This window comes from Argentina silus, assembly GCF_951799395.1.
Source record: "Argentina silus genome assembly, chromosome: 10".
Lineage (NCBI taxonomy): Eukaryota > Metazoa > Chordata > Actinopteri > Argentiniformes > Argentinidae > Argentina > Argentina silus.
In genome coordinates, this window is record NC_139664.1 from 1,534,063 (window position 1) to 1,547,283 (window position 13,221).

Below are 13,221 nucleotides of genomic sequence, written 5' to 3' on the forward strand. Positions count from 1 at the left end.
ACACCACCTGTCACCATTACAGCGCCAACAAAACAATCATAAACAAACTAATCAAATCAAATCCAACTTTATTTATAACACATTTCATACACGGAGGCAGTACAGTGTCCTTTACAGGAAACATGGATCAAAACAGAGAGAGAAACACACAACCACCAGGCAGATACCACCCACAGACAACAACAACACACACAACCACCAGGCAGATACCACCCACAGACAACAACAACAACAACACACACAACCACCATGCAGATACCACCCACAGACAACAACAACACACACAACCACCATGCAGATACCACCCACAGACAACAACAACAACACACACAACATGGTTTCTAATCCTTCCTTCTTCTAGCATTGAGACTGCCATTGGCCCCTGGTCCTAGCATAAATTTGTTTTTCTTGTTTCTAATGTGTTAACAGATCAACCGCTTTATTACATTTTGATGATGTTTAAAATAATTTCTGAAGACTAAACTAACATACTTAAACTTATATGATTCCTGAATAATTCAACATTGGCCCATACTGTACAATGAACAAACAATAAAACTCTTTTAAAATCCATTCTTGTGTATTTTACTGGCATCCATAGGCTTTTGTCCTAAAACCGATGAACAGAGATCCAACATCACACACTTGTAAAGAGTGTCTGTGTGTGTCAGGTTTGTGTCAGTCTTCCTCAGCACCAGTCAGAGAGGACATCCATCTTCCTTCTCTTAGGGTTCACTGGACACTCAACCACTGATCCATCCTCAGACATCTACTCAGAACCAAACCCAGTCTGATGTCTCTGGTCTGCTGTCTCCACTCACTGTACAACACAACACAACAACAGATCAGAAACCTGGGGAATCTGACATGATGTACACTAGATACAACAACAGTTATTATTATAACAGGTATTATAGTGTATTATAACAGGTATTATAGTGTATTATAACAGGTATTATAGTGTATTACGGCATCAGTTTAATTCAGCGCTAGAGACAAGTGGACAAAAGCTTTTCATTAGGTTGCTTTTATTTTTCTTAATTATTGCTGGTTGCAGTTTGTGGTCAGTACTCACACACCAAGAAAACAAACACACAGAGACACTCACTGGTTTTAATAAAAGGATCAAGGTGGATTGAAACCATATTTTCTTGACATGTGACGTAAGCACACAGCACCACTATTCTAGTTCTGCAAGGTCAGTCAGAGTATTATACTCACGGCTGGGAGGTTAAAGGTCAAGGTCAGTCAGAGTATTATACTCACGGCTGGGGGGTTAAAGGTCAAGGTCAGTCAGAGTATTATACTCACGGCTGGGGGGTTAAAGGTCAAGGTCAGTCAGAGTATTATACTCACGGCTGGGGGGTTAAAGGTCAAGGTCAGTCAGAGTATTATACTCACGGCTGGGAGGTTAAAGGTCAAGGTCAGTCAGAGTATTATACTCACGGCTGGGGGGTTAAAGGTCAAGGTCAGTCAGAGTATTATACTCACGGCTGGGGGGTTAAAGGTCAAGGTCAGTCAGAGTATTATACTCACGGCTGGGAGGTTAAAGGTCAAGGTCAGTCAGAGTATTATACTCACGGCTGGGGGGTTAAAGGTCAAGGTCAGTCAGAGTATTATACTCACGGCTGGGGGGTTAAAGGTCAAGGTCAGTCAGAGTATTATACTCACGGCTGGGGGGTTAAAGGTCAAGGTCAGTCAGAGTATTATACTCACGGCTGGGGGGTTAAAGGTCAAGGTCAGTCAGAGTATTATACTCACGGCTGGGAGGTTAAAGGTCAAGGTCAGTCAGAGTATTATACTCACGGCTGGGGGGTTAAAGGTCAAGGTCAGTCAGAGTATTATACTCACGGCTGGGGGGTTAAAGGTCAAGGTCAGTCAGAGTATTATACTCACGGCTGGGGGGTTAAAGGTCAAGGTCAGTCAGAGTATTATACTCACGGCTGGGGGGTTAAAGGTCAAGGTCAGTCAGAGTATTATACTCACGGCTGGGGGGTTAAAGGTCAAGGTCAGTCAGAGTATTATACTCACGGCTGGGGGGTTAAAGGTCAAGGTCACTCAGAGTATTATACATAGATATCCTCTTGCAGGCAGTGATTTCTTCCAGAACTCCAACCAAGTTCCTTAAAGAAAGTCATGTTGGACAGAATGAAAATAACACACAGCGTAGGTGCTCAATGCAGGTTTTATGTTTGTTTTAGGTTTTCACACTAAATCAAATGAAAGGCATTGCATCATTCTGTCATCCTACCATCAGGCCTCTGCAGTGACCCAGCCTCTGACCCATCCTCAGATATCAGGTCAGAACCAATCCCAGTCTCTGGTCTGCTGTCTCCACTCACTGTAGAACACAACAACAACAGCTTAGGTCCAGATGATAGGACACTTGACTTTAACAGGCTGGCAGCAGCAATATGGTGTAATATGGCATCATTTTCATTAATCCTGTTTTAAAAACAAAGATGGCTTTTAGAAGTGGTTTTATTTTAGTTTCAGTCTGGTTAGTCAGAGCACCAGACTCACTGCTAGGGGGAGGATTTATGCTCCTCGCTCCTCTGATTGGCAGTGATGGTTTCTTCCACATCTCCTCCAACCCAGTCCCTTAAAGAGAGTCATGCAGAGACATCACTCCATGAAAACAACACACCTGTAATGTTGCTGCCTTTCTCTCTGGATTCTTTATGCTTGACAACAGGAATGTTGTTATGAAGAGAAACATGATTTTGTAAACTCTTCATTTATAAAATAGTAACTATCTTGAGATATGCAGATCCTGTCTCCTCCTGGCCAGGTCAATGTTGCATAGAGAGTGAACCTACCTGGATGGATAGACTCAGAAATAGATACATAAATGAATGAAGCTACATATTGCTTAAAAAGACTTGGTTTTATGACAATGTTTAGTAGTTGTCCTCAGACAAGGGTACAGTACTTGCTTTCCAACTCCTGGTCCTCTCCTTCTCAACTGCACTATCCACCCCCTCTCTCTCCTGACAGAGAACTTTAAAGCTGAGGACTGAACACAAACAGCTGTCATCCTACCATCAGGCCTCTGCAGTGACCCGGCCTCTGACCCATCCTCAGATATCTGGTCAGAACCAATCCCAGTCTCTGGTCTGCTGACTCCACTCACTGTAGAACACAACAACAACAACAACAACAACTTAGATCCCGGGGATATTTAGCTTGCATGATGTATACTGGATAGCTACAGTATGAATGATTGTGTATTATAGCATCAGTTTCATTCTTGGTTAGAAGCAGAGTGGATGACAGCTGTGAATGAGGTTGGTCTGATCTTTCCTGATGTGCTGAAAGGTCAAGAACACAAATGGACCAAACATTGTCTCTTTCTTTTATAAACCAGTTCCTCCCTACCCTCATCCACACTACAGAGCTGAACTGAGCTGTACTGGGCTGTACTGGGCTATACCGTGCTTTGCTGGGCTATACTGGGCTGTACTGGGCTGGTCAAGGCTGTACTGGGCTGGTCTAGGCTGTACTGGGCTATATTGGGCTGTACTGGGCTGAACTGGGCTGGTCTAGGCTGTACTGGGCTTTACTGAGCTGGACTGGCTAGGCTTCCACCATAGTTGTTGAAACAGTGCTGGAAAGGACAATATCAGAGCCAGCTCAGGATGGTTTGTGTCGCCCTGCCGCGTGTAAAGCCTGAAGTACCGTCTGTGGTCTGAAAACAAACACACAGAGACACTCACTGCTTTTAATAAAAGGATCAAGGTGGATTGAAACCATATTTTCTTGACATGTGACGTAAGCACACAGCACCACTATTCTAGTTCTGCAAGGTCAGTCAGAGTATTATACTCACGGCTGGGGGGTTAAAGGTCAAGGTCAGTCAGAGTATTATACTCACGGCTGGGGGGTTAAAGGTCAAGGTCAGTCAGAGTATTATACTCACGGCTGGGGGGTTAAAGGTCAAGGTCAGTCAGAGTATTATACTCACGGCTGGGGGGTTAAAGGTCAAGGTCAGTCAGAGTATTATACTCACGGCTGGGAGGTTAAAGGTCAAGGTCAGTCAGAGTATTATACTCACGGCTGGGAGGACAACGATCTATGCTCTTCGCTCCTCTTGCAGGCAGTGATTTCTTCCAGAACTCCAACCAAGTTCCTTAAAGAAAGTCATGTTGGACAGAATGAAAATAACACACAGCGTAGGTGCTCAATGCAGGTTTTATGTTTTCACACTAAATCAAATGAAAGGCATTGCACCATTCTGTCATCCTACCATCAGGCCTCTGCAGTGACCCAGCCTCTGACCCATCCTCAGATATCAGGTCAGAACCAATCCCAGTCTCTGGTCTGCTGTCTCCACTCACTGTAGAACACAACAACAACAACAGCTTAGGTCCAGATGATAGGACACTTGACTTTAACAGGCTGGCAGCAGCAATATGGTGTAATATGGCATCATTTTCATTAATCCTGTTTTAAAAACAAAGATGGCTTTTAGAAGTGGTTTTATTTTAGTTTCAGTCTGGTTAGTCAGAGCACCAGACTCACTGCTAGGGGGAGGATTTATGCTCCTCGCTCCTCTGATTGGCAGTGATGGTTTCTTCCACATCTCCTCCAACCCAGTCCCTTAAAGAGAGTCATGCAGAGACATCACTCCATGAAAACAACACACCTGTAATGTTGCTGCCTTTCTATCTGGATTCTTTAAATCAGAAACCTGAGCATGTATGATATTGATAAATATACTGGTTAGCAACAACCCTACTTATGGTGTAATATGGCATCAGTTTCAGCAATAATGTTGGAGTCATGAAATTGACAATAGCTTTACACTTCCCCCTAATTGTGAATTATCAATGTTTTGCCAGACGGGAGTCTTGCAGAAAACACAGTAGTTTCAAAACTGAAACATTGCAAAGTGTGCAATTGAGTTCTTGTTTTGATTGAGTTTGTGATCCATAGAGTACACTGAGGCATTGAACATCTTTAAGGGATGGTCAAATGTTGTCATGAGGTGTGGTTTACTATAGATAAGTACCATGTTATGGTCTTCCTCAAGGTTAGTCAGAGTATCATACTCACTGCTGGGAGGTTAAAGGTCAGGGTTAGTCAGAGTATCATACTCACTGCTTGTAATGCTCCTAGCTCCCCGTATTGGCAGTGATGGTTCCTTAAAGTAATCTCCACTGTTTCCTGCCACCATCTCCTCTATCTTCTCCAGCAGCTCTGTGACCTGAGTAACATCACCCCTGTTGCTATTGTTGAGGACATGATACCTGTTCCCACATTTCTCAATAAGCCACTGGAGAGCCTCCCCTTCTGTCTCAATGTGCTGCTCAATGGTTGTGTCTCCCAGACAGTAGTTATAGGTGAACAGCACTATAGTGTGACTCCAAACTATCTCACAGAAAAGCTCCAGGTGTTCCTGTACGTGTCTTCTGTGTTTCTCTGTGAATGAAACATCACCCCGTATGACCAGGAGGAGAGTGTGAGGTCCTGGGGGACACAGAGACACACTGCGTACGATCTCCTGTTTAAGGACTTCAGGTGTCTTCTCTACAGGGAGATTTACCAACCAGCCTGGAGTGTCGACCACAGTGACCTGCCTCCCTGCTGCTTCTCCCTGTCTCTTCACACACAGACCTGTATTCAGGTCAAACTCCTCTCTGCCCAGGATGGTGTTTCCTGCTGAACTCTTCCCTGCTGCTCTGTACCCCAGCAGCACAATCCTCAGCTCTGAGAGATCGAGGGATTCACCTGTCAGAGAGAGAGAATGTAGTTCAGTTAATCCACATTGAACATCCTCTGGAACACATGACTGTGTGATCTGGTAACATAATATGATTACATGCTGTACATGACATTATGGTTGATATTTCAACACTGGGTGTTGAACATAATAAAACATTTCACTGTTACTGTCAAAAACCTTTCTGCCTGCATTTCAGCAAAGTGAAATTGGAGGGATATCACCAAAAATTACTGAATGACAGGTACTTGCAACGCCATTTATGTCAGGTCAGTGACCACAGTAAGGGGTGATAATGTCTGCTGGTTGTACTGGGCTGGACTGATAGTGTGGTGATAATGTCTGCTGGTTTAAGAGAACAGTTGGAAAATGTGATGCAAATGTAAAGTAATCTGGTGCATTCCAACTTGTTATGATTGAAGTCGCAGAGTACAGAGTATTTCAGATGATTGTCATTTTAGCCTAGTACTATGTAAGCAATGGAATAGGCTCACAAGTCAATCAAGCACACCTAAACACTTTAAAGTATTCATGTATGTGTTTGACCTTTGACCTTTTGGTCTGCCACTGATATCATCCATGCCTTGCGTACGCTGACTGTCCTCTAACGAAGTCATTACTGATCAGTAGTTACATATCTAACACATCACCCACATCCAGCCCAGCATTCTGGAACAGAGGTCTGACAAACAGTTTGATCCTTCAATCATGAACAGAAATGACCTCACCGATGAATGTTCTGTGGATATCTCTCTGTTCCGTCATCTTCACCTGCCTCTGTTTTCCTTTAGCTTCCTCAGTTCTGCTTGACAGTTCCATCTTCTCTAGTATCTCTCTCTTCATCTCATAATGGCCTCCTCTGTTTCCTGCCATCATCTCCTCTATCTTCTCCAGCAGCTCTGTGACCTGAGTGCCATCACCCCTGTTGTTATTGTTGAGGACATGATATCTGTTCCCACATTTCTCAACAAGCCACTGGAGGGCCTTCCCTTCTGTCTCAATGTGCTGCTCAATAGTTGTGTCTCCCAGACTGTCCCCACAGGTGAACAGCACTATAGTGTGACTCCAGACTCCATCTCTGAGAAGCTCCACGTGTTCCTGTATGTGTCTTCTGTGTTCCTCAGGGAATGAAACATTCCCCTTTATGACTAGGAGGAGAGTGTGAGGTCCTGGGGGACACAGAGACACACTGCGTACGATCTCCTGTTTAACCACATTTGGTGTCTCCTCTACAGAGACATTCGTCCACCAGCCTGGAGTGTCGACCACAGTGACATGCCTCCCTGCTGCTTCTCCCTGTCTCTTCACACACTGAGCAGTTCTCCTCAGGTCAAACTCCGATCTGCCCAGGATGGTGTTTCCTGCTGAACTCTTCCCTGCTTCTCTGGACCCCAGCAGCACAATCCTCATCTCTGAGAGATGGAGGGAGTCACCTGGTATGAAATAAACACCACTTAATCAGCTAAATCTCAACACAATGATTCAGTGTTTTATTAACATATTTGGGGTAATATTGTCATCGACATTTCATTATTATCATTCATAATCATTTATTTAATAAAGTTGTTATTTCACATGTACTTAGGTTTCATTAGTCTGTACACTGGATTGCATTTGTGAAACCGATCATTGAAATCACAACAGTATTATGTCAGAAAATATCTCTCAGACTTTCTGAATGATGAATGAATTATTATTATAAAATCCAAATGTATAATCCCTCAAATCTATAAATATATCTTTGTCAAAGTTCATGGTGTACAAAGCATAGTGTTTACCTGAATAGGTGGTCATTATAGTCTCTCCACAGTCCAGTCTCTCCCTCTTTCTCTCTCTCTACCTCTCTTTCTACCCTCCTCTCTCTCTCTCCATCTCTCTCTCTCTCTCCCCCCCTCTCTCACTCTCTCTCTCTAACCTCCTCTCTCTCTCTCTCTCTCTCTCTCTCTCTCTCTCTAATGAAAGTCACATTCCTACTCTACATACAGTGGTGTTTATTGTAATATCCATATGCTGTCATGGTGTCAATGGCAGATAATGTTTCTGTTTAAGTAGATGTGTGTTGTGTTCCTTGTGTCATAATCTTAGTCATGCCTGACTGGACACATAAAGGTTAATTGTCTCACAATGGCAGGGTTGTGTATTATTTACTGTAAACACATTTTATTGATATATAATGAAAACTGTTTTTCTCTGTGTGTCATGAACACAATTACAGCAGTAAAACCCATACAGTATTATGACTTGTGTCACTGTTGCTGGCGTATACTGCATGCAACACAGTAGAATTATCACAGGACACAAAGCATAGACTGAATCAAACTCACCCTTTAGTGATCTGAGGCTCTCTCTCTGTTGCTGCACCTTCATCAGTCTCTGTTTGATTCTCTCTTCCTCTGCCTTCCTTCTCTCTTCTATCTCCTCTACTATCTCTCTCTTCATCTCATAATGGCCTCCTCTGTTTCCTGCCACCATCTCCTCTATCTTCTCCAGCAGCTCTGTGACCTGAGTAACATCATCCCTGTTGTTATTGTTGAGGACATGATATCTGTTCCCGCATTTCTCAACAAGCCACTGGAGGGCCTTCCCTTCTGTCTCAATGTGCTGCTCAATAGTTGTGTCTCCCAGACTGTCCCCACGCATGAACAGCACTATAGTGTGACTCCAGACTCCCTCTCTGAGAAGCTCCAGGTGTTCCTGTACGTGTCTTCTCTCTTCCTCAGGGAATGAAACATCCCTCTGTATGACCAGGAGGAGAGTGTGAGGTCCTGGGGGACACAGAGACACACTGCGTACAATCTCCTGTTTAACCATCTCAGGAGTATGCTCTACAGGGAGATTCTTCCACCAGCCTGGAGTGTCGACCACAGTGACCTGCCTCCCTGCTGCTTCTCCCTGTCTCTTCACACACTGAACAGCTGTCCTCAGGTCAAACTCCTCTCTGCCCAGGATGGTGTTTCCTGCTGAACTCTTCCCTGCTCCTCTGGACCCCAGCAGCACAATCCTCATCTCTGAGAGATGGAGGGAGTCACCTGGTATGAAATAAACACCACTTAATCAGCTAAATCTCAACACAATGATTCAGTGTTTAATTAACATATTTGGGGTATTATTGTCATTGACATTTCATTATTATCATTCAAAATAATTTATTTAATAACGTTGTTATTTCACATGTACAGTGCCTCCACAGTCCAGTCTCTCTCTCCCTCTCTACCTCTAAACCTCTCGTTTGCCCTCTGTGTCCTCTCTCTCTCTACCTCTCTCTCTCTGTCTACCTCTTTAGCTCTCTCTCTCTACCTCTCTCGAACACAATTACAGGAGTAAAACCCATACAGTATTATGACTTGTGTCACTGTTGCTGGCGTATACTGCATGCAACACAGTAGAATTATCACAGGACACAAAGCATAGACTGAATCAAACTCACCCTTTAGTGATCTGAGGCTCTCTCTCTGTTGCTGCACCTTCATCAGTCTCTGTTTGATTCTCTCTTCCTCTGCCTTCCTTCTCTCTTCTATCTTCTCTACTATCTCTCTCTTCATCTCATAATGGCCTCCTCTGTTTCCTGCCACCATCTCCTCCATCTTCTCCAGCAGCTCTGTGACCTGAGTAACATCAGCCCTGTTGTTATTGTTGAGGACATGATATCTGTTCCCACATTTCTCAACAAGCCACTGGAGGGCCTTCCCTTCTGTCTCAATGTGCTGCTCAATAGTTGTGTCTCCCAGACTGTCCCCACAGGTGAACAGCACTATAGTGTGACTCCAGACTCCATCTCTGAGAAGCTCCAGGTGTTCCTGTACGTGTCTTCTCTCTTCCTCAGGGAATGAAACATCCCTCTGTATGACCAGGAGGAGAGTGTGAGGTCCTGGGGGACACAGAGACACACTGCGTACGATCTCCTGTTTAACCATCTCAGGAGTCTGCTCTACAGGGAGATTCTTCCACCAGCCTGGAGTGTCAACCACAGTGACCTGCCTCCCTGCTGCTTCTCCCTGTCTCTTCACACACTGAACAGCTGTCCTCAGGTCAAACTCCTCTCTGCCCAGGATGGTGTTTCCTGCTGAACTCTTCCCTGCTCCTCTGGACCCCAGAAGCACAATCCTCATCTCTGAGAGATGGAGGGAGTCACCTGGTATGAAATAAACACCACTTAATCAGCTAAATCTCAACACAATGATTCAGTGTTTTATTAACATATTTGGGGTATTATTGTCATTGACATTTCATTATTATCATTCAAAATAATTTATTTAATAACATTGTTATTTCACATGTACTGTGCCTTCGGAAAGTATTCAGACCCCTTCACTTTTTCCACATTTAGTTATAGACTCAATTTAAAACGGATTAAATTAAAGAAATTTTCCATCAATCCACACACAATACCCCAGAATGACAAAGCAAAAACAGGTTTAGAAATTTCAGTAAATTTATTACAATTGAAATACATAAATACCTTATGTACATAAGTATTCAGACACTTTGCTATGACACTCTTAAAATTAGCTAAAATGCAAAAATGTCATCAACAAATCACTCAATAAGTTGAATTGAGTCCATCTTAATGCAAGGATAATAGTTAATGTAATTCTGGAATTAATATCTTTGTTTTTATAGGGTCTCTGATTTGCATAGGAATCAATTACACACTGTGTGGATCAGGTTGTCATGGCAAACTGAGCAAATGGAGAGGAACAAAACTGGTCATGACTGCGACCCTGAGGCCTCGGAAGACTGACATGGTGGAGAGGAAAAAGCACAGTCAATGGGACAACATCATCTCAGTCACTCTACAAAATTGGTCTCTAATCAAGTGGCCAAAAAGAACCCCTTAATGGAAAAATAATCTCTCTCATATTCATAATTGTGTTTGCCATATCGCTTGAATTCATTGTTGCAAAGAAAGTGGCTGGAAATGTGTTCATTTGGTTTTCCTACAAAGCATCAAGTTTGGTGCAAATCCAGCACATGCAATGCAGTTTCCGCACCATCTCTCATGTGAAGAATAGTGGTAGCTGCATCAAGTTAGGGGTATGTTTGTCACCGGCAAGGACTGGGGAGTTTGTCAGGATCAAGAGAAAATTATGAAATTTGCTGAGTTGGTAGTGAAATCTTAATCTACACAGTGTGTAATTGATTCCTATGCAACTCCGAGACCCTATAAAAACAAAGATATTAATTCCAAAATTACATGAACTATTATCCTTGCATTAAGATGGACTCAATCGAACTTATTGAGTGATTTGTTGATGACATTTTTCCATTTTAGCTCATTTTAAGAGTGTCATTGCAAAGAGTATGAATACCTTTAGAGGTTTTTCTGTATTTCAATTTTAATAAATTTACTGAAATTTCAAAAAAACTGTTTTTGCTTTGTCATTCTGGGGTATTGTGTGTGGATTGATGGCAAATTCTTTTAATTTCATTCATTTTAAATTGAGTCTATAACAGAACAAAATGTGGAAAAAGTGAAGGGGTCTGAATACCTTCCGAAGGCATTGTATTTAGGTTTCATTATTATCATTCATAATCATTTATTTATAATAAGTTATTTCACATGTATTTAGGTTTCATTAGTCTGTACACTGGATTGCATTTGTGAAACTGATCATTGAAATCACAACAGTATTATGTCAGAAAATATCTCTCAGACTTTCTGAATGATGAATGAATTATTATTATAAAATCCAAATGTATAATCCCTCAAATCAATAAATATATCTTTGTCAAAGTTCATGGTGTACAAAGCATAGTGTTTACCTGAATAGGTGGTCATAATAGTCTCTCCACAGTCCAGTCTCTCCCTCTTTCTCTCTCTCTACCTCTCTTTCTACCCTCCTCTCTCTCTCTCCATCTCTCTCTCTCTCTCCCCCCCTCTCTCACTCTCTCTCTCTAACCTCCTCTCTCTCTCTCTCTCTCTCTCTCTCTCTCTCTCTCTCTCTCTCTCTCTACAATGAAAGTCACATTCCTACTCTACATACAGTGGTGTTTATTGTAATATCCATATGCTGTCATGGTGTCAATGGCAGATAATGTTTCTGTTTAAGTAGATGTGTGTTGTGTTCCTTGTGTCATAATCTTAGTCATGCCTGACTGGACACATAAAGGTTAATTGTCTCACAATGGCAGGGTTGTGTATTATTTACTGTAAACACATTTTATTGATATATAATGAAAACTGTTTTTCTCTGTGTGTCATGAACACAATTACAGCAGTAAAACCCATACAGTATTATGACTTGTGTCACTGTTGCTGGCGTATACTGCATGCAACACAGTAGAATTATCACAGGACACAAAGCATAGACTGAATCAAACTCACCCTTTAGTGATCTGAGGCTCTCTCTCTGTTGCTGCACCTTCATCAGTCTCTGTTTGATCTCTCTCTTCCTCTGCCTTCCTTCTCTCTTCTATCTTCTCTACTATCTCTCTCTTCATCTCATAATGGCCTCCTCTGTTTCCTGCCACCATCTCCTCTATCTTCTCCAGCAGCTCTGTGACCTGAGTAACATCAGCCCTGTTGTTATTGTTGAGGACATGATATCTGTTCCCACATTTCTCAACAAGCCACTGGAGAGCCTTCCCTTCTGTCTCAATGTGCTGCTCAACAGTTGTGTCTCCCATACAGTCCCCACGCATGAACAGCACTATAGTGTGACTCCAGACTCCCTCTCTGAGAAGCCCCAGGTGTTCCTGTACGTGTCTTCTGTCTTCCTCATGGAATGAAACATCCCTCTGTATGACCAGGAGGAGAGTGTGAGGTCCTGGGGGACACAGAGACACACTGCGTACGATCTCCTGTTTAAGGACTTCAGGTGTCTTCTCTACAGGGAGATTTACCAACCAGCCTGGAGTGTCGACCACAGTGACCTGCCTCCCTGCTGCTTCTCCCTGTCTCTTCACACACAGACCTGTATTCAGGTCAAACTCCTCTCTGCCCAGGATGGTGTTTCCTGCTGAACTCTTCCCTGCTCCTCTGTATCCCAGCAGCACAATCCTCATCTCTGAGAGATGGAGGGAGTCACCTGGTATGAAATAAACACCACTTAATCAGCTAAATCTCAACACAATGATTCAGTGTTTAATTAACATATTTGGGGTATTATTTATAATAAGTTATTTCACATGTATTTAGGTTTCATTAGTCTGTACACTGGATTGCATTTGTGAAACTGATCATTGAAATCACAACAATATTGTCAGAAAATATCTCAGACTTTCTGAATGATGAATGAATGATTATTATAAAATCCAAATGTATAATCCCTCAAATCAATAAATATATCTTTGTCAAAGTTCATGGTGTGTACAAAGCATAGTGTTTACCTGAATAGGTGGTCATAATAGTCTCTCCACAGTCCAGTCTCTCCCTCTCTCTACCCTCCTGTCTCTCTCTCTACCTCTCCCTCTCCCTCTCTACCCTCTCTCTACCTCTCTCTCTCTCTCCCTCTACCCTCCTGTCTCTCTCTCTCCCTCTCTACCTCTACATACAGTGG

At 42.8% G+C, this 13,221-nt stretch overlaps 1 protein-coding gene across 2 annotated transcripts; it reads right to left on the reverse strand.

Annotated features, from left to right (window-relative positions):
- Positions 1–51: 51 nt before the first annotated feature.
- Positions 52–12,221, reverse strand: LOC310810318 (GTPase IMAP family member 8-like). Of its 2 annotated transcripts, XM_083678015.1 has the most exons (13): positions 12,048–12,221; positions 9,150–9,854; positions 8,047–8,751; positions 6,451–7,155; positions 5,101–5,730; positions 4,522–4,599; positions 4,247–4,336; positions 4,055–4,129; positions 3,043–3,132; positions 2,524–2,601; positions 2,252–2,341; positions 2,032–2,123; positions 52–820 (listed from the first exon to the last, which is right to left on the reverse strand). In XM_083678015.1, the coding sequence occupies exons 1-12, from the start codon at positions 12,088–12,090 to the stop codon at positions 2,059–2,061; spliced, it is 3,354 nt and encodes a 1,117-aa protein (XP_083534141.1). In that variant the 5' UTR covers positions 12,091–12,221; the 3' UTR covers positions 52–820; positions 2,032–2,058. The 2 variants fall into 2 exon arrangements, with proteins under 2 accessions (XP_083534141.1, XP_083534142.1); XM_083678016.1 differs by lacking the exon at positions 4,522–4,599.
- Positions 12,222–13,221: the final 1,000 nt, after the last annotated feature.

Excerpts from the sequence above, each read along its gene's own strand:
- LOC310810318 (XM_083678015.1), bottom strand. The coding sequence starts at position 12,090 with ATGAAGGTGCAGCAACAGAGAGAGAGCCTCAGATCACTAAAGG. Across the intron at positions 7,156-8,046 it reads GAGCCTCAGATCACTAAAGG|GTGACTCCCTCCATCTCTCA; the intron begins GTGAGTTTGATT and ends ATTTCATACCAG. Across the intron at positions 2,342-2,523 it reads CATAAATCCTCCCCCTAGCA|TGAGTGGAGACAGCAGACCA; the intron begins GTGAGTCTGGTG and ends TGTGTTCTACAG.